Raw genomic sequence first — 21,682 nt, forward strand, 5'->3', positions numbered from 1 at the left:
TAGTGAATCCATTACTAGATTTGTTAGTAAACCGTAGAATCAATGTTTACTTTATAGTGTGTAGAATCTATTATGGCAAACCTATGTAACAGGTTCTTGGACATAAATAGGACTGTTAAAAGTACAGATCTGAATTTTGCCTGCATAACATTGCATTTTCACTGGCTTGCTGATTGTTCACGGATCTAACATCAGTGAATTTTCTTCCATTTAATCTTCATTACATTGCTGGAATAGTTTATGCAGCAGAAATTTGTCTAACACTATTGAAATTACCATCAGAGCACCCTCTGGGTTCAGTAATTCCATGATTTTTATCCTAAATGCATAACTTTTCCTGATGCTGGTAAAATCAATATAAAGCAATGAAGGCTACTGTTTTGAGGTGCCCACAAATCATCAGGTTGATTGTAATTAAAATACATTCTGAATTGTCTGATACAGACAATTAATGTTGTGCTTACATGGGATCCAGGCCTACTGAAACCTTAATCTTTGGGTTCATAAGCACATACATAAACTTTTGTGTTGGCTGTCATTGCAAGGGTGAATTTTGGCCTGATGGGATAGATGTCTTCAGTGGCATTTTGCCTGCTTGTTCCAGCAAGACACTTGGCTCTAAATTCTGCATTGCCTGTGATTGCTCTGTAAAGCAATTAGCTAACTATCCTTGTTCTTAAAGCTATGCTGACATCAGCAGTGATGGTGGTGGCCAAAGAGTTTTGGCGTGGATCTCTTTAATGTAATGTCATGTCATCAAATAAAGCATCTATAGGAGTTTCAGTACAGCCCGAAACACAGGATAGTTTGGCTACTAGGGAAAGGTCAGTAAGTAGGTAAGAAGCATACCCACAGACATTTAAATTAAGCAGCATTCAATGACATAAAGGTGAAAAAAACACACAAGGTTGTTTGAATGTGCACTTAGAAAGAGAGGCATCTACAGAGAAGTGCAAGTGGCATAGTAGTGAGTTTATTCAGTGTGCAAAATAGGGGCAGAAGTATTCTGAGTACGATTAAACGAATAGTTGGGTAAAATATATTTTGCAGCCTGTTTTGGCAGTTCTTGGGCTACATACATCACTTCAGTAACCTCTTCACAGCAGAAAATATGTTAATTAATTAAAGAAAGTAAGGAGTGTAATTGCATACTCAGGTCTAGAGAAGGCAAGAAAGCACTAGCTTCTCTCTTTTTCCGTGGTTGACTATATTAGTTACTTGATTCAAAAGGTTTAATTAAACTAACTCTAATTTACAGCAGAGTATTATGCTCTTTAATTTTGTCTGATAATATATTTGAATCTAAGAGGGTCAGTGAGTTCCTTCCTTCATGCTGCTAAATCTAAGGCCAGTGATCTGATACAGTATGGGCCTGCTGACCTTTTATACAGAGAGTTGGTAGAATATAAGGTAAATACCCTGGTGTGAAGGGCTTTCAGCTTTGGCATTATTTTACAGTGCTGAAATAGGACTCATGACTGATCCTGAAATACCCGTTCTTTCAGATCTGCCAGCAGATTTTAACAGACTCAGTCTGAAGGTTTCCCTGACCTTGTGAATATGGGTGCTACTGTTCTCCAATGGTTCTGCCTAAGTAGAGAGCCAGTGGCTTCTGTGGGACAAAGATATAAACTAGGGGGAGATTGCAGACCATTGTCTTAAACTGATCTCACTTCACTGGTTTTCTAGCTCTTTCAGATCTGGTTTCTGAAGGTTGGAGTAACATTCACTCGCTTTTGTGTTTATCTCAAGCTCTTTCTGCAAAATCACTATGAAAGGGTTGCTGTTGATTGACATTTTCTGTTAAGTATATTTGTCACAAATAATCTGGCCTCAGAGCTTCTATGTGCTATTGGTTATTTTAGAAAGTTTAAAGACTAGTTCTTATTTTATTGATCTTAAAATCTTATTTTTGCAGTATCCTTCTCTGGTAGTTGTGCTCTCTTTTCTGGTGTTTCCCTTTATTGCATGGATATTGAATAGAAGTGTGCATTTACATTTCTAGCTTTATCTTGTTGTTTTGTTAAGTCCCCTCATGCGCAGGTTCTGTTAACAACTCAGTAGCTAATCTCTTGTTGATCTTCGCAGTACTTAAATATTGTGAGATCCTATATTGTTTTTCTCCTTTCCTGAGCAATCTTCTCACTTTGTCAGTTGTGGCAGCCTTAACATTGCTACTGTTGAGTTTGTTATTTTTTCTGCAGGCTTTCAGTTTCAGTTCATAATTCTCTTAATCCTCTTCAGATTTCATGTTCTTATGTATGTCATATACCCTCTATTTTTCCTCAAGAGCTCTTCTGACATTCTTTGTCATCTACATCAGTCTTATCCTTCTTTTATGCCTAGAACAGCTGATCTTCTGCATGCTGTCACAATCCCTTGACCTCCCTCCCTTGTCCCAACTCCTGTTTTGTTCATTATTCAGCACTAGCTGTTGCTGGATTAAAAGAAATACCAGATCTCATGGAAGTCAATGATATTGAAGTGTCTGCCTATTTAGGGGAAGCATTGATGTTTAGCTTCAGTGGTTCTGAGTCAGCCTTTGCCCCAGGCCTCTGCTTCATTGCTGGCTCATTTGAGCAGTGGAGAAGGTGGTGCTTTGTGATGCAACAGAATTTGCTTGCCAAAAGGTAAATCTGTATGTAAGCAGAATGCTTAGGCAGAGGTAAAAAATAAACTTCAATGCTGCATTTGCCAAATAATGTGCTGAATTCCTAGGAAGCCATAAGAAAAAAAAGTCCTGTAGAGTACATCAGCTAATGAGCTATGCATACATGGCATTTGGTTTTACAGTGGGCACCTGTGCATCAGAGGCAAGAGCCAATCTATTTTCTACACACATACTCCAACCCCAAACTTTCATGTTTGAAAACAATTTAAGTAATGTTTCTGATGAAGTTATACTATTAAAATATTGTCTCTGAAAATAGAATTAGAATTGAAGGATGGACAAAAAGAATATTTCAGGTGGGTTTACAATGCAGACTGACAAAAATCCAGTCTGCTGAAGAAGCATTCCTGCTTTTTTTTTATATAGCTTGATTCCCCATGTTTTCTAAGTAGTTTAACAGCTTATTATTCTGAAAAATAGGTTCATAATAACCCTTTTTTGAAGTTCTTATTACATGTGCTCTCTCCATAGTTCTGAAGCTGTACCTCCCAGGCAACTCAGCAGCATGCCTCATTGCCGTCAACAAGGAACATTTTAATGCCTCATTATAATAAGCTACTCCTTAACTCGAGTGAGTGTTCATGTGTGGGCATACATATGTTGTGTGTATCTCAGTACCTGCCTGAAGTGCTTTTCCAGGTGAGATCTACTGTTCAAAAATAAGGGCAGCAGGGAAAGTCAGCTTTAGCAGTCTTTTCTTGTTTCAGATACTAAGGGAAAGATAAGATCTGCAGTCTTCTTTTTTTCTTCCTCTTCTTGTCAAAACTGCCTGAAATATTTGAGCTCTTTTTTCTCCTTTCCACTCCGAAAGAAAACATTCAACTACAGTTTGTTCTTCAATCAGAATTGCTCTGTGGAGAGATGGCACTGATGGAAACAGGTACTTTGCAGATATCTCTACATTCTGGCAATACAGGATTACATCTAGGGGCCAGTCTAATATCTGACATACATTCATTTACCTTAGAGACTTTTCAAGTATATGACTTGCTGCAAGATGCTAAGAAACTATTGTTAGGCAGGGATCTCCTTGGCAAAGGTCACAGACTTTTGTATTTCCATTAGAGAACACCATGTAATGCTGTTCTAAGGTTCCTCTGAGGCATCAAAATAAGAATAATGATGGTCGAGACAAAGCCTTTGCTAGGATATTTTAAATAATTCTGTTTGTCTCTTTCAGCTTTGTTAAAACCTTGATTATTTTATCAAAGCTGTGTTGTGATTAGGAGCCACTGTGTAACATGCCAGGTACATCTGCAACATGCCCATGCTGCGTGACTCTAGACTTGTACATGTAGGGCACTCAAATGTGTTTTTTATTGCCAGGTACATGTATTAGCTATATTAGCTCTCAAGGGGCATACTAAAAATCCTTTCTTTTTCATTAAGTGTTGTTTTACCCACAGCATAGTACACAAAGTAGGTCAAAATGTGCCACAGCTAAGCAGAGCCCTTAAACCGAAATCAATCTATGTTGAATTTCTAAGTGAAATTCACTGTTTGGTTTGTTTACAATTTTCTATACTCAGCATGAGACAAGAGGAAGCAATCTGTATCTTTGGAGCATTAAAATATTTCCATAAATAAGCTCAATCACTGGCCTTTGTACAGAACAAAACAAAAAACCCCCATATACTAAATCAGCTAGAAGCTGAAAATAAATGTTGAGATTGTACACTATGTTGTTGTCTGTCTGTTTGGTTTTTTTAAACTGTGTATTTATATGGAACAGCAAACACAGATTATGCTTTTGTAATTTTTATGGCTTCAGCATCTGTCCCTTTGCTTTTATTCACATATTTTCATAGCCATAATCTCTAATTTCTTATTTGATGATGCAAAACCTTTCAGATAGAGAAATGGATAAAAATCTTGCTGAGTCTCATGAGAGTCATTTTCAGGAATAATCCTTTTATTTGACAGGGAATAAAGACCCCAGGCAGAAAAGAAAAAAAAAAGAAAAAAGAAAGCAACAGCATGCATATTAAATGACTGAAGATATTAGTGTCCAGTGTTTTCATAGCTAGGTTTCTGCATCAAGAAATGCTTGGAGAATTGCTCTACAATAGCAAACTGGAAAAGCCCTGAGACATAATCCACCTGAGCCTAAATTTTATTTTGCAAGTGTACTAGAGCTTTATTGTGTCTGAAATTGTAGAGTGCCTTTATGTGCTAGGTCAGTCAGCTGTCTCAAGCAGATACCCATAATGGGAGATGTCCCCTTCATCAGGAAATGGAACCCTACTTTGAGATGCCGGTTCCATGGTCATTGAAAGGAGCTTTACATGTAAACCCAAAGCTGTAAGTGAACTGCATCAAGAAGCCAACTATATGAAACAGATGATGATAAAATAGAGATTTGGCTGCACTCACTGATTTTCAATTAGTTTCAAGGTCATGCAGAAGAAAGCAAGAGTGTGACAGAATTTGTTAGTTGTTTTAGGAGCATTAATATGATGCAAAACTGGAGTATTTCCATTATATTAAACACATCATTGCACATCCTCATTAGATGTACCTGAGTAGTGGTGTTTTGGATGAAAAATACAATCCCCAAACCCTCTAAGTAGCAAAGTGTACCCCACAAACACCTTTTGATAACTGCAGCTGCTAGCTGACAGACATGGAGAGTCCACTGGGTCCTAAAGGAACTTTGTTATTTGCATCTACTTATTGCTGATTGAAAACTCCTCTGTTGCCTTGTCTGCTACTGACATGATCCCTCAGCACTTTTCTATAGGGATTTGTTTCTGTAGTCTATTAAGCTGGTCTTTGTGTTGTCAAGAGCTACACAGTGAAGCCTTATGATACGAAAGGATATTTGCTTTGCTTCCTTATTTATGCTTTTGTCCCTTCAAACTCTTTGAACTCCAGTGAAAGCACAGTTGTCAGAGGTTTGACCTAACATGGTTCCGTGTCTTGCTGAATGTCACCATAAACCCAGAAAGAAAAATATTTGATAGGGTAGCACTTATATCCTACAGCATTCAGAGAGGAATTTTTTAAACTATGCAACTCATAGATGTGTTTAGGTACCCATAAAAAACACTGAACATATGAACGAGATGTTAATGTTAAAGTCAAAGATGAGTTCTTTACGTGACTGTCTCCGTTCTTAAAGTGACTGTCATATCATCTAATGTTGAGATTATACTACACTTTCCAAAATACTTAATAACCATAATCCTTTACTTCTCTCAGTAATGCAGCTCTTTGCATCTATTCATAAGAATGTAAAATTTTAAAGAAAAAAGACGTTATAAACTTGCTCCAGGGCTGAAAACCTAGACTTGTGTTTTTCTTCAGTAGCATTTTATCCTTTTGCTCATTTTCTAATGCAGTGACTGTGACCCCTCCCTCATGCTATAGGCCTGTGATTTTCTTATTAACTGTGGTTCCTGTTCCAGTGAGGGGTGCCAACACCAACAAAGAGACATAACTACATTTTCTCCAGTAGGTATCAATTAGATAGCAAGCTTTCTTTTTACAATGGTTCTTAGCTTCTACTTGCTCTAAAACTTGTTTGTGCTTATTGTTAGCCCTACTCATTGTGAAACAGGTACAGGTAAATCCTGCATGCCTTTGCTACAGTAGAAGTTTGCCTTCCAACAAAATAAGTTTGGAATACATTTTGTGTCATGTGCACTGCTGAATACATTAATTAATTAATCAGATGAAATGATCAATATAAATATTTGCTGTCAGTTTCTTGCTTTAAATGTAGGTTGTCTCATGCACTCTGTAATGCATATTCCTGTCAAAAGAAGAATGTGAGACTATGTCATGCTACAGCCCCAGAATGAAGTAGAACATTTCTTGACCTTGGTGTGCTCAGCTGTGCAGCTGTAATGTTTTCCAGGAGCTGCTTTTGACAAGGAATGTCTCTTGAAGTAATCTTAAAAATGTGTTTGGGAAAGATTCTGCAGATAAATTTGCTAAATTCATGCTTAGATGCTGGCACAGGTTGCCCAGAGGAGTTGTGGCTGCCCCGTCCCTGGCAGTGTTCAGGACCGGGTTGGATGGGGCTTAAAGCAACTTGGTCTAGTGGAAGATGTTCCTGTCTGTGGCAGGGGGCTGGAACTGGATAATCTTTAAGGTCCTTTCCAACCCAAAACATTCTATGATTCCATGTTTCCTGTATCTGGCAAGGAATAAACATTTTTTTGAATCCCAGGTATTGTGTTGTGTTTAGTAACTGGAGTAGAGACAGGTAAACCTGAGAATTTTATTTCACTCTGTGCTCTGCTGTATGTTAAACCCCATGGATTTTTACTTATTCCCTAGCCTCTGCGTTAGTTTCTTAATATTTAATACAGAGATAATGAATTTTACTTGTTCTGGCAAAAATGCCTCCAGACACCACAGCAAAATGTTGGTTTAAAAGTGCAAATTAAGTTTACATTTGTAAGGATATATTTGGGCTTTCATAGGAGAAATCAAAGGACTTCCTAGGCAGAGCAAGGACTCTCGCCCAGAAGCGTGTTTTCATTTGGGCTGGGCCCCACTCTTGGGCAGCACCTTGGGTAGCTCCCATGGGGTGTGTCGGGAGAAGCTCTGTATCTGGAATTCCCACTTGACGTTATTGGACCCGGCCACCCCCTCTCCTGTTGCCTCCCACGGTGCCTGCCAAAGGCTGGTGCTGCTGCTTGGGTGTTGTCTTCTGCAGCCGCCGTAGGAGAGCCCCCGCACAAACGTGTTTGCTTCTGTCTAAAATCTGTGCAGTTTTTAGTAGTATTCCAGCCTCCGGTGCGGGGTTTTGAAACTCCATCATAAGCCACTGTCAGAATATCCTGGAGAAGCTGGAGTGTGGCTTGTATTTATAAAAGTGATTTGTTTGCATGAGGCACATGTGCTGATACTGTGAGTCATCCGTCCATTTTACTGTGACATTTTCAAGCACAATTACGTGTAGTGGAAGTTTTTTGGTAGCTAGCGATGGTGCCCATCTGTGAAATCATCATTCTACTGAACACTAAAAATAGAGATGAAACTCTTCAGAGAAAATCTTGAATCTACTTAAATGACAGTTTGAAATGTGTTCCTGCAGTCAACAGTTTAAATATTTTCTATGCTAAAAATGGGTAGTTTAAATTTAAGGTGGTGTAGTCCTGCTGTCACCACTTCACCTTGCTAGCACAGTGATGTAGTTGGAAAGAATTTCTGGCTAAGAACCTTGTCTGGTGCCCACCAAAGCCAATTCACTTGAGCCTCAAATGACTAGGACTAGCGCAGGCATGTGAGAGTTCTGGAAGATGGATAACACACAGGGTGGAAAGTATTTATTAATAATGGAGGATCACTGGAGAAAAGTGTGAAGACAATCCATAACTGTAGATCTGAGAGAAACAGGGAGGAGATGACAAATAAGACCAATAAGAAATGAAACTTGGAGATAAAGAGCAACAGAATATCTTGTAACTTCCAAGTGGCTGTATTTTCAGCCTAATAATCAAAGGAAGTTAGGGAAAAGACATGGTAAACACTGAAAATAGTGAAGAACTACAGCTAGGAGAGGGAACTGCTGGAAGAATATAAATTGGGTTGCTGAGTAATAGCATCCTAATTGAAGCCACAGAAAGCCAAAGAATCTAATTAGTCAGGAAAACACATTACATTCTTAGTAATTTGTTTTGAAGAAATCCAACTGGATTTTATATTTAACAGATTTTTAGTATGTTCATGGCAGATGATACTGTTTATACTGTTCACATTTGCATATACAGATAATGAAAAATATACTTTCAGAGACATATACAAGAAAGCGTTTAATTCAAAATCATGCTTGCATTTGTCCCTTACTATATGGGTACCATTATACAGAGTTCTGCTTACAGGATGGAAAAAACAAATTAGGACTTCTGTTGAGTTGATAAGCATTACTAGAACCATCAGCCATCTCTTTAACCCACAGGCAATCTGAGACATGCTTGAAGCTGTAGCTCAGTCAAACAAATGTAAGAGCATTGTCTGTACACCCTGATGTCTTCCCTCCTTCTTTTCCTCCTCTCTTCCTCCCTCCCTGTTTCTGTACAAGTTTTCACAATGAGATTTTTCCCCCAGAATATACAGCTAGATCTCCAGCTAGACTAAAGTAGTGTTACTCACTTCATTTACATTTAGCTCTCAAAAATTTGTATCTTTGGTGAGCTTATATGCAAATGATTACATGGCAAGACCTCAGCAAAGCAGGTTTCTTGTATCTTGAATGTTTTTGTCAAACACTAAATAAAAGGAAAAAAAATAAAAACAATTATGCAAAAGGATAAAAGCTTTATTCTTGCAGAAGGCAAATGCAAATTCAGTGCTATATACTTTTAAAAGTTATTTTAACCTATTAAATCTCAAGCATGGATAAGGTCAATAACATGAACAGTTAAGCCTCCCTCTCATCATCTTTATTCTGTAGTGGATTAATGTATTTTAAAATCCATTTGTGCACAATTTTATCTAGTTTTGAGATCCCAGTTAATGGGCTTTCAGAAGTATGTACTTTTTATAGTTGTCCATATAAACTACATTCGTAATAACAAAGCGCTCTTTTCAGTCATTTAGAGAGTCACCTTCACTTGTACTGACATCAGAAGGATGATATTTACTGATCTGACATAAACAATATACAGACACATTTAAATTTCATCATTTTTTTAAGATAAAAATGCAAACATCTTCAGACTCAAACTGTAGCTCTACCATACTTCAGATAAGAAGAATGAAAATAGAAGTCTTTAGACAAAGAGAATGCACCTGAAAATATACGCAAAATTTAAAGAAAATGTATAATATGGATGAGAATGAATCCTGCAAGTTCTTGCTTGCAATGTAGTCATCTTTCATTAAAATATTCCTCCCATGTATAATGATAGTAATAGTTTAGTATATATTAGCATACTAATAACTTCAGCTGTACTATTAGAATTAATAATGGATTAACCTGCATGAGTGAGAATCCCTGCCTTGTTAAGGACTAGGCTAGTTCTGTTGCTTTCCATTTTGTATAAAATTGCGTACTTGTTACGCAAGTTCCTCCCACATACGCTGCAATCAGATTTATTCCTTCTTCCTGCAGTGAACCGCTGCACAATACTGCTGTGTACCATTCCACATGTTCACAGTGGCTGTAGTTTTGGTTAAGTAGGTTTTTCCTTCTGCACAATGCTCCTAAATTCTTACTGGGCTTTTGCTCCTATCATGTCCATAAGAGACCTCTTCTTTGGCTGCCTCTTGCCCTTACAGAGAATAAATCCCTGAAAACCAATAAATATTGTTGAGGGGAAATTATGTTTAGTTGCAAATATGCAATAAATGTTATGAGAATCATTTAATCATAGAATCACAGACTGGTTTGGGTTGAAAATCACCTTGAAGCTCATCCAGTTCCAACCAGCTGCCATTCAGGGACACCTTCCACTAGACCAGATTGCTCAAAGTTCCATCCAACCTGGCCTTCAGCACTGACAGGGATGGGGCAGCCACAGCTTCTCTGGGCACCCTGTGCCAGTGTCTCAGTATGATTTGAGTGATTTTTTTTCTGTGAAATCTCACCATTCTCATAGTGAAGAACTTCTCAATATCTAATCTAAGTCTCCCCTCCTTCAGTTTAAAGACATCCCCCTTTGTCCTATCCCTACATGTCCCTGTATAAAGTCCCTTTCCAGGTTTCTTGCAGGCCCCTTCTAGGTTTTGGAAGGCTGCTATAAACTGAGTTTCTTTTTTAATTAAAGTTCTAATTTTGAAAATACAGTAGGTAATCTGATCTAGCAATAAAGGGTCCATTAGCTTTTGAAATATGCAAGAGTATGTGCTTATAGGTTTGGACCAACTGTTTTTATGCTTATACTGGGAGGTTCACCAAGATTGGTTTTGGGAAGCATTTGGCAGCTTTCAGTACATACTACTATGGTCTGTTGTAAGAACTAGGGTTAGAAAATAGGCATTGTTAAGGCCAGAATAGAGGAATTTCATGAAACCTTTTGTAAGGGAAGCAGCCCTTTTCTATGGGATGCTTTTTGCTGGTGTTAGATCCAGGACTTACCGGTTATGAATTTCTCAGTAGTGCCTCAGTGCTTAACTTCATAAGCCTCGTTTAAAAAACATGATTTAGATACATGAGTCTAGATTTGTCAAGGCAGTAAGTGCCTAAGCAGGTTAGGCACTAACTCCTGCTAAGCACATTAGGTGCCTACTTCCAGTGCCTGCAGTGGTTGTTAGGCAACTAGGCTTGATTTAGATACTTTTGAAAATGTACCAAGCATTTCTGACACCTAAATATCTGACTGTCAGGAAAAGAAGTCCTAATGACTTTCATGGACATTTAAGGCAAGTACCTAAGTACACAGTAGACTGTTTTAATCTGGAGAAACATGTGCTGTAATGATAGAAACCTGCTGAGTGGGTGTGGTGCCTTCCTAATTAAATCTAACCAACAGATTGACTCAGGACTTCAACAGCTGAATCCATCAGGTCAGAAGATTATAAAAAAGGAAGTGTTTGAGTTGAGGTCAAGAAGTGGTTTTATTTTTTTGTTTTTATTTTGGCTTTTGGGGTTTTTTTTTTTTTGTTTTTTTTTGGGTTTTTTTTGTTAGGAGGATTCTCTCTGTCTTGTCCTTGCTGCTAATGTTTGAACTTATGAAGGTAACACCAAAAGGGATAGGCTCCGTCTAACAGAGGGTTTGTAAAGCTGGAGGATGGGTTTTCTGCACCGTGTCCCTGGGGAATACCAGCTGTATTAAGGTTTTACTTCTATTATGTGTATGTAGTTGTTATTTATTATTAATTTGATGGAGATAGTTGTGGGTAAAGGATCTGAATAAGGAAGTGGTAGAGGAAAAGGATAGTAGGAATAGTTTCACTAATACGTTTTCTTAGCAGAGTAATACCTTCATCAAAGGTAAAGTTTTGAAACCATTGGGTTTGATCATAACGTGTTAAAAAAAATCCTGAAATATTCTGAAAAAATGTTGGAAAATATTCCTTGCTGAGAAAAAAAAATTGAAGCATAAGCTCCGTTTTGAATTTGTGTGTCTGTAACCCTGACTTTGTCTCATTAGTTATTTTCCATAGTGACGGCAATGCTGCCTCGCAGTAGTCGCAGGCAGCTGCCCCGACCCTTCTGCTTCCCCGTACCCTTCCACAGCGATCTGGTAGCTCCGACACCCCTGAAACAAACCCAGAGTGAAAGGTGCCGAAAACAAACATGTTTTAAAGCCGCTTTATTTTATTGGATGAACTTGAGGAGCCTCAGGCTGAGCCCGCAGTCCGCAGCAAGGCGAACCAGTGGTGCGGGGCGCTCGGGGCTGGAGCTGTCCATAGCGGGGCAGTGTCCCGGCGCACCTGCCTCTCGGGGCCCGAGCGGCCGGGACGCGGCGGCCACGGGGCGGCGAGAGAGCAGCAAGAACCGGGGAGTGGGGGAACGCCGTGGGGGGGGTGGGAGACGCCGTGCGGCGGCGAAGGGGTTAAAGCGGCGGCGGCAGCAGCTCTATTTGCGGCTGCCGGAGCTCCAGGCGATTAGAGAGCGGCTCCGCGCCCCCGCCCGGCCCGGCGGACGGCAGCAGCAGCAGGTGGCGGCGGCGGCAGCAGCGAGGGAGTTAACCCCGTGGCGGCGGCAGGAGGAGGGGGCTGAGGAGCGGGCGGCAGCGGCAGGAGGAGGGGGCTGAGGAGGAGCAGGCAGCAGCAGGAGGGGGACTGAGGGGCAGGCGGCGGCGGCAGCAGCCGGGTTGCTAGGGATGGAGAGATCCCGTGTCACCCGGATGTGAGTGTCATGTTGGCCGAAACTCCGAGGGATTTGGCAGCGGCGAAGCAGCAGCAGCGGCAGGAGGAGGAGCAGCCCCTCGCACGTCGCTAGTCACTACCATGGGGGTCGGGTAGAGGGGAGCGCAGGGGCAGCGCACACCCGGCTCGGTGGGGTGGGGGCGTCTCTGCCCTTCTTTTATTTTCCATTTTCCTCGTACGCACTGGAGAAAGTGGGAATCATGCACCAGCAGCAGCCCGAGCGGCACCCAGAAGGTAAGAGCCGGAGCTCCCACCAAGGGCAGCGGCATGTGGGGCTGAGAGAAGGGAGGGGGCAGCGGGGGAGGATTTATGAGGGATTTGGGAGTCGGGGGATTAGGGAAAGGTTGGAGGGTGGGGAACGTTTGGGATGGGAAAGAGATGAGCGGCAGGGCTCGGGGAGCGACCGGGGATCAGGTGAAGGCGGGATAAGGTGCTGCCCTCTGCGTGTGACCAACGTGCGCGTCCGTCCCTCGTCCTGGGGCCATTAACACCGGCTGGTTGCGCTGAGGGAGCTCGCGGCTTGCTCCTCGTTTCCCCCGTACTGGTGTATAAACGTGCCCGGCACTGCGGCTCACCGGGGCGATAGGGTCGGGGCAGGGCACGAGTGCGATGTGCCCGATCCCTGCTCGCCGCACGGGGCGAGCCGCGAGGCTTCTCGGCGCTAATCCCCTCCGGCACTGCCACATCCCCCGCGGTTGTTTATAAACGATTCCTCCCCCTCCTCCCCTCCCCCGTTAGCTGCAGATGTGTGGTTTTGCCCCTGACAGGGGCAAGCTTTGTTTCCCTTCAGATGTTGATGTGGAAGGACGGTGCATAGGTAGATGGGTGGGTGGTTTGTTTGCGCCGAACCGCGTTTCATGGCATCCAGAAGGGCAGGCGGAAGGCGGGGGAGATGGCTGTGCCATAGCAGTTTTATTGGGGGGGGAGATGTGGGGAAGAGCGGGGATGCTTTGGAACCGTTGGCGCTGACACCCCCGCCTTTGCCCCGGCGCCGCTGCCCCCCGTGTCACGCCGCCGGTTAGCTCTCGCCGCGGTGGTGCCGGGTCCCTCCGTGACACCCCCGACCCCTGCCGCCATCCCGGGGAGCCATCTTAGGGCTCCCGCGGCCCCTCGGCCCGGCGGGCAGCGGCCGTGGCCGACGCCAGGCTCGTCCCTGTCCACGCGTGTTTGCGGCTCTCGCGTCTTGCTCGTTGTCTGTTCCCCCCCGCGTATAGGAAAGGAGGGGTGCGCTGTTTGTGGCTCGCTCACTAGCAGCGATCGCTGCGGAGCTGTTTCCTCTCCTGCCTGGTTAGATCCATTTCACAGTCATCCCCTGCTAGCCCTGATTTCCAGCACGTATATTGTGCCCTTCCTCCATATTTCTTCCCACCCGGGCATCTGCAAGTTTTGAGTTTCACTTGGGAGTCTCTCCTTTCTACAGGTGCATACAGCAGTAGACTCTGTTGCTCTAGTTATGGAGCTTGCAAGCAAAGATCGTGCAATGAGGTGGTGTTTTGCCTTCTTAGCTGTCATTGGGATGAAGAGGACTTTATTAGTGTTTGGAACGTACAGTTTATTATCTTAAAACCTTGTTACAAAGCAAAACCAAGCCCCATCCCTCTACAGTGGTATCATGGTTGTAATTTCTAACGTGAAAGATACCAGTGCGTTATGAATATGTTTATCAGCAGGCTATTGGATTCTTCACTCATGAGAGGCATCCATGCATTTTTCTTTGAGAATACAGAGCAGGGTGAGATCTAACTTGCTTACAGGACCTTCCTCTCTTCTTTACCCCGGTTTTGGTTATTCTTAATTGAACAATGCATAAGAATTTTAAACAACTACTTTTTGACCAAAAAGAAATGAGAAAATAGTAAATACTAAGGTCCTACAGCAAAGTTCATTTTAAGGAATAGTTATATTTTATTGGATAAACATGGTGACATGAAAGCTGCCGTTCAGTTAGGAAAAAATGCAGTAAGTGGAAGAATCAAAACACGAAGTGTTTGTGTCTTGATGCTTACATTAAACTCAAGTTACAATACTGATTCCTGAGCGCTTTTTTTTTGCTACTCTTCAGTCACACATGCATCTGCATATACTTGTGCTCTGTAATATATGTCATGGAAGCATCACACTGCCAAGAAGTCTGAAAATAATCTTTTTCTCAGAAATATTGATATACATTTTAGTATATAAAAAAATTATAACCAAGTACTTATTTCTTTTGTCCCACAGAGGTGAACTATGCAAGTAGCACCAGGATTCCTCTCCCTGGTGACGGACCAGCTATTCAGTCTAACAGTTCAGCACCATCCAAGCCGACTGTTCTATCTTGGCAAGCTGCAATTGATGCTGCTAGACAAGCAAAGGCTGCCCAAAATATGAGTACCACCACAGCCCAACCTGTAGGATCTCTGTCCCAAAGAAAACGCCAGCAATATGCCAAGAGCAAAAAACAGGGTAATACGTCTAACAGTCGGCCACCCCGTGCCCTTTTCTGTTTATCCCTCAACAACCCAATACGAAGAGCCTGTATTAGTCTAGTAGAATGGAAGTATCCTTTGATGTGTTTTCCTCTTTTACAGTCTGTTCCTTGTGTGTATCAATTGTTTTATAGCATCTTACAGCATCACAGCTAACATACTAGTTCAACTTGCACTTGTAGGTAACTGTCTTTAATTTTGATGGCAGTTAATTTTGCTTAAGTTACTGTTAAAGATAGCCTCCTAGCTTGTGTCATAAGGACATAGAATATCATTTTACTGAAATAAATAGCTCAAAGTCAGAGAAGAGCTGGTAGCTGTTCCTTTTTCTTGGAGGAGGTGGGGGAACACTTTTGGAACATTTTTGTTACGAACTCACGTTGTATTCCAGCAAACCTTTGTATTGCATTTGTTGCCTTCCAAAGAAGATTGAGTGGGTGGGTAGGAGTAAATCTAGTAGTGTTAACTGGGAGTTGGCCTGAGATATCAAACCTGTATCTTCCATATTGTAGCTCAGTGTATTGCTGTTAGGGAGAACGATTCAGATTTAGAAACCATTTTAAAAAGATTATTTTTCCAGGTACCTGAAATAGGGAAGATATTTAGTTAAGCCAAGGACTCTAAGTACATCAAAGTGTTTCAGATATATTAATCTTCTGGACTTTTAACAGCATATGCCTGCCACCAGACGTATTAGAAGCATGCACATGTGTAGAGAGGAGGTCAGACATACTGGCCTGTATTCACAGTGACTTCTATGCTGGGGAAGGATTATTTGTCTTTAGGTCAGTGGTTGTGATGTGGAAGTATGTGGACGTCTGTGGCACAACTGACAGTGTGTTGATTTGGTATATCACTTCTCAGGAAAAGGTTTAAAATAGAAGATAGTTTTGTTGATGTATGAGGAGAATAATGTTGGCCTATTAGTCACAGCAACATCCCTGTAAAGGGAAACAGCTGTTCAAGAGAGTGGATTGCTGAGATAAGACTCATTTTGTTACTGAAACAGATCAGCCAACCTGGCAATAGGAGCTGTTACTCATTTATAGGGCTTGGGTTTTTTTCCAATTCTTTGAACATAATTCAGTTGCAAATTAAAGATAGTGAAATAGCTGCTTCTTTCACTGAAACTGGTAGAAGTCCAACTAATTCCAGTAAATTGGCCTCTCCTTGGCTAAGGTCAGTTAAATGAAATTACTATGGATCTAGAGTGGAATAATTCAGGGCTGAATTTGTCCCAGCAGCAATACATCATAAACCAAAGTTGTCAATCTTGTGTTGCTATCATTTGTTCATTTCAGCCTGGAGAATGCTGCATGTTAAGATGTCTTGTAACTTTACTTTGTACACAGTGCAGCAGCTGTTGGTGGCGATAGGCTTTGTGAACATAAACTCAGCCCTTGAGATGACAAACTTTTTGCAAGTCAACAAACAAAATGTAACAGATCCTAAGGGGCAGGTGGGGTTTGTAGGAGTTGGTGGTTTGTGTGAATTGTTGTTGTTTTGGGGTTTTTTGTTTGTCTTTTTTTTTAATTCACTCCCCCCAAAAAGAAATGTAAAATGACAAAAATATGCTTTTGAGTATTTTCAGTATTTTTCTTGTAGTCTCTTGTGGGATGCTTACGGACATGTATCATGAAGTTGTGCATTGAATTAAGGAAAGAATGTCAAAAATCACAGCTAAAGCCCTAAATACTCTCTTTCCAAACTTGCATGGATATGTTCATCTGGATACCTCCATGTTTGGAGCTACAGTAAAAGAATGAAATGCTTTGAGTGATAGGCAAATTAATGATAAATTGAAGGTTGAACTTCTACTTTTAAGAAATATTTTTCTTTCTGGAAGACAAAAGGTATCTTCAGGTTTCAATTGCTGTCATCCAGATATGGCATTGTCAGTGCGAAGCCTATAGCCTCTCAGTGAGCATGGCTGCCAAGCTAGTAGTGGTGTTATATTCCCTAATTTGCTCCCCTAAACTTTCATCTGCTGTCCTGGCCAAAGCAAAGTTACTCAGCTTCCCAGCTCACATACAGGAGAACTGTTGTGATTTGATGAGAATCTTTCTCATACTATTACAAATGAGATCCCAAATGATTTTTTCTCTTTTGGGCGAGCACATTTCTGTTAACATTAATGAGACTTTTGTGAGCAAATGAGGACAGAACAGCTCAGTAAGTGTTCCTTGACCATCATGAAGACCCAGGTATTGATTTAAGAGTGTATAATTTTATGAATCTCTGGAATTTAACCTAAATTGCTCTGTGGCATCAAGAGTAATAGTTTTCTCTTGTTCAATGTTCTCTTCTTTTTTGGGAATAAAAAATCATTGTGATGGAAAATAATGTGGTGCAGCGATATAGCTAAAGGAGATTTAGTGTTTGTCATAGTTATCAGTCAAAAGGTTGCCTTAAAAGTAAGATTTAGTTTATAAGTGTTGATACTAAAAGAGTCTTAAAAGTTTGTAGATAGACGTAATTCATTAATTCCTTAACAAGATTTTCCAGACCATTTGACATATTTATACTATTGTCTATTTTTGCCAATTGTGTGGCCTTAGCTGTTTACATCCCATTCCCAGAAGATGATTCTAATTCAACAAATCATAATTTGGTAAGTTGTCGACTGAGTTTTTAATGTTTGTTTGCTGGACTTTAACTTGATGGTCACGATTAGCTGTTAGTAACAAAGTGAAAGTTGATATATAGTGAAAATTTAAAATAGAATGTTTATGGAATTCCTTTGGTGTTTTTTCAGTTTTAGGATGTGCTTCCTTATGTCATATGTTTAAAATAACATTTGTCAGAAATGAAATTCTTGGGAGCGGAATGTACATTAATATTATGCTGCTTGTATAAACGTATTGTGTGTTATAAAAACTTTAATTCCTATTGCTTACACTGATGAAAAGTATTTACTAGCTGTTACTGTGCTTCTGACACTTGTTTCAGCCCTCAAGTTTTACTGCCTTTCCTTGTATACTTGTCTAGTTTGTTTCCATTTTTTAAGTGTTTTGCTGTGTATTTTACTAGATATGTTAGCTTTTAAGGAGAGGATGGTGGGGAATTTTACATTAATACATTTTAGAGTGATAGGAACATCGATGTGTATTTTAAAAGCAGTCACTGCTGGTGTAAGTGATCTCTCAAAAAAGGGATGCTAACACAGTAAGCAGAGTGTAGAGATGTATTTCTTCAATTCAAAGTAGCAACTAGAGTTGCAGTTGAGAAAATACAATGAAAGCTAATTTTGTGTTAATTCTGTATTAAAACTTAGAAAAGCTGTTACATTCAAGGGTAATATTGAATTATGTTGCAATAACTTCATTGTTTTAACATAATCATCATCTTGAACTAGTTGAGCTCAGTAGGCCTGTACGTTCCAAATCTGCATGTGGCTTTTCCTGGGTAAGGGGAGGTTTCCTCATGAAATGAGGAGGTACCAGTAAGTAGGCAATTTTGTATTAATTTACCTGGAAAATGTAGGTTGATGTTCATAAATAGGAAACCTCACATGTTTGTGTGTTTTGTGATGTGTAGGCCTGTTTATTTTCCTGAAAATAATTATTCTGTGCATATGACCCATTTTATATAATTTTTTTGTTTATCAAGCTTAAGCAAACACGGACAATAAAAAGTAGTGGCGAAAGGCAGAGTAATTCAGGTCACTGTAAAGAATGATTTATACAGCTGTCTATCTAGCCAACCAAGAGTCTTTATTTCTCTTTTCTTCCCTCTCCTCCCCCCCTTCATCCTGAGAAATTGGGGCACAAATCTCCATAGCTGTCAATCCACCAAGAGATCTGCTAATAACTAATTTCATAATGCATTACATGAAAAGGGTAAAGCTGTTAGTTGTGTCAGAGGCTAATAATGCAGCAAGAAATACTGTTAGCATTAGTTTTGAGAGGCTAGTGCATTGACATTTCCATCCCTGATGGTTTTTCTTTTTTTATCTAATGTGGCCAGGTTTGTCTAAGTAAAAATATATGTATGTATTTTTCTTAGTAAGACATCCTTATGCTTTTTAAGTAGAAGGGGTCTTGAAAACCCCCAGTTATATATGTGTAAAGCTTACTTAGCTATTTAAAATTCTCTCAAATTCCCATTTAAATTTGCATTCTGTTTCTACTGTTGTTGAGTAATTCCACTAAGTTTTCTCAGAGAACAGAATTTATACTGACAATGTACTTTCAGGTGCTGGGACAGATTTGAGCTCTATAAGGGAACATACAGGAACAACCCATGTACCTTATCTGATAAAATAAATAGTTTTGCAAGAAGCCACATTCGCTTTTCTTACATCTGAAGTTCTGAATCATGAAATGCACTAACCAGTGAGTCTGGGTTCATGTCTCTTCCTCTGGTATTTCACTGATGTTGTCTATTATAGACCCACTTCCTTTGTTGAACTCTTCAAGTGTACTGTGAGAGACTGTTATAGAAGAGCTGAGTTAGAAACATTCGTGCTTGTTTTGCAACCTGCTTGAGCATGCGTTTTCTGATGCTGGAGGTGTATGTATAGATACATATTTGAGAGAGAGGGCTCTCAGTTGTCTTATGGAAGTAGGGGTTGTTCTGTCAAGGTCATCTGTGATACTGGTCTAAAAAAACGAGACCAAATCCTAAAAATTGGTATTAAATCCTATGAATAGGTTTGGTAGGATTTTAGTGCCCTGGATGTAGACATGTCTTCCTTAAGCCCTGCACTGCTAGTGTGACCTTGCTGGGAGACTGTACCCCATTCCAGCTTTAATTCAAGTTCAAAAGCTGAGCAAAGTAGGATAATTTCCTCTCTCCTTCCAGAAAATGTGCTTGGTCCTACCAGCCCCATAGCCTCTTCGCATCTCTGGGACATTGGCATTCATTGACATGGTGCAGATTGCAGCGCTTGTATCATTTAGTGCCTTGGGGGAGAGACCAGAGCATGTCCTGCCTCTAGTGCCTTCACTTCCTTACTTTGCAAACTCCTGAAGTTCAACTTTATAAATTCTAGTTTTTTGTGGTTTAAGCCCAGCTGTAAATCAGACCACACAGCCTCTGTCTCACTCCCACCTTCCCCCTGCCCTGCTCCCAGAGGGATGGGGAGGAGAGTCTAAAGAATGTAACTCCCACAGGTTGAGATAAGAACAGTTCTGTAACTAAGGTATAACACAAATCAGTGCTGCTACCTCCAATAATAATATTGATAAGGGAAATAACAAGGGAAGAGAACACAACCGCTCACCACCTGCTGACTGATACCCACCCTGACTGAGCAGTGATCTAGCCCTTCTGGGGTAACTGCCCCCAGTTCTACATCCTGGGCATGACGTGCTGTGGTATGGAATACCTCTGGCTAGTTTGGGTCAGGTGTCCTGTCTCTGCTTCCTCTCGACTTCCCCTCCTCCCTGGCAGAGCATGAGACTCAGAAAGTTCTTGGTCAGAGTAAATATGACTTGGCAACAACTAAAAACATCAGTGTTATCAGCGCTGTTCCCAGACTGAAAGTCAAAACCACAGCACTGCACCAGCTACTAAGAAGGAGAAAAATTACTGCTATTGCTGAACCCAGGACAAGTTTGCATATGCATATTACATCTAGGGCTTGGTTTTCAGGGAGTAAATCAATGTTGCTTCATTGAGTTGAATAGATTAATTGCTTTCCATCAGCTAGCTGAACTGCCTCATATTTTTTTTAATTTGTAAACAGAATCCTTAAATATTTATGCATCTGGAATTTTCTGTTTGTGAATACAAAATACACATAATTTGTAATCAGCCATGGAATGAGAAAGCAATGGTACAATAGATCAAAAATAACTGGGAAGTGGGAACTGGAAGTGAAAATGGAAACTTTACTAGTTTTTTCTTAGGGTAAGGAGAAGACCATTTGCATGTCTGAGAATTTGAGCAGTCAAAGCGCTCGTTCTTCATGACTTCATGAAGTCATAAAGTCAACCTCAATCCAAGGGTGTGTGTGCAGAACAGGTATTCTCTCCTCTTGTGATGGGATGTTAGGAGGTGGCTTCTGTATGATGGAATTTCCAAGATTTGTAAGAGAGACCTGAAATAACATTTCTAAGTTTGTCTTCACCTGTGATTGAGGCAGTGAAACACTGACCATCTGTCATCCACCAGGTGCTGGTGAGTCCTGTGCTTACCTTCTTGTGAATGTTTCAACATGTGATGTCTGGTCAACAGGGTTGTATGTTGCAGTAGTAATGGTAAAAGAAATTTTAGCGCAGATTACCTGTAAATATAACACGCATTTTAAGCAACAGGTAGATGTGTCTTAAGAGAAATAGCAAATCAATGTATAGATAATTATGTATTGTTTTAAAATAGGTGGTGTCTTGAGTATCTGTTGTTCTTGAATGTGAGTTTTTAATTTTAAACCTCACAGACATCTATCTTAGGTTAGTTGTGAGAACCCTTGTTTTTAGAACAGTAGGCTATGGAAAATTGATGGTGTAAGTGAAGTGTAAGGGTGGGACAATTGTGTGTTTCTGTCAGTCACTCATCTTTGCTGATGTGCAAGTTGTGATTATTGAAGTTTTTGTGACAGAGCCAGCAGCATGCAATGAGATACTTATGATATCTTAAGGAAGCAATAAAACGTTTCTTCATGATATCGATGACTAAATTAAGCAGATGGTAATCACTGATGTGGGATAGGAGTCCCTTTCATTATTAGCCTGTTTGTCTTCTGGGCAGGCAGGCTTAGCTTTCCGTTTTCCGTTTTTGCCATTCCCTGAGAATAGAGGGTGTGCTACTGCTGTTGCCTTGCACATTAGAT

The 21,682-nt window shown here is 40.6% G+C and overlaps 1 protein-coding gene across 1 annotated transcript in view; it reads left to right on the forward strand.

The window, feature by feature from the left end:
- The first annotated feature begins 12,298 nt into the window (after nt 1–12,298).
- The window catches only part of CACNA1D (calcium voltage-gated channel subunit alpha1 D), a 184,457-nt gene continuing 175,073 nt past the window's right edge, over nt 12,299–21,682 (forward strand). The window contains exons 1-3 of the mRNA XM_005145815.2: nt 12,299–12,673; nt 14,660–14,978; nt 17,413–17,518. Coding sequence (XP_005145872.1) covers nt 12,640–12,673; nt 14,660–14,978; nt 17,413–17,518 — 459 coding nt within the window. The 5' untranslated portion in view covers nt 12,299–12,639. The remainder of the gene's footprint in view (nt 12,674–14,659; nt 14,979–17,412; nt 17,519–21,682) is intronic.

The sequence above is a fragment of the Melopsittacus undulatus genome, chromosome 9 (assembly GCF_012275295.1).
Source record: "Melopsittacus undulatus isolate bMelUnd1 chromosome 9, bMelUnd1.mat.Z, whole genome shotgun sequence".
Lineage (NCBI taxonomy): Eukaryota > Metazoa > Chordata > Aves > Psittaciformes > Psittaculidae > Melopsittacus > Melopsittacus undulatus.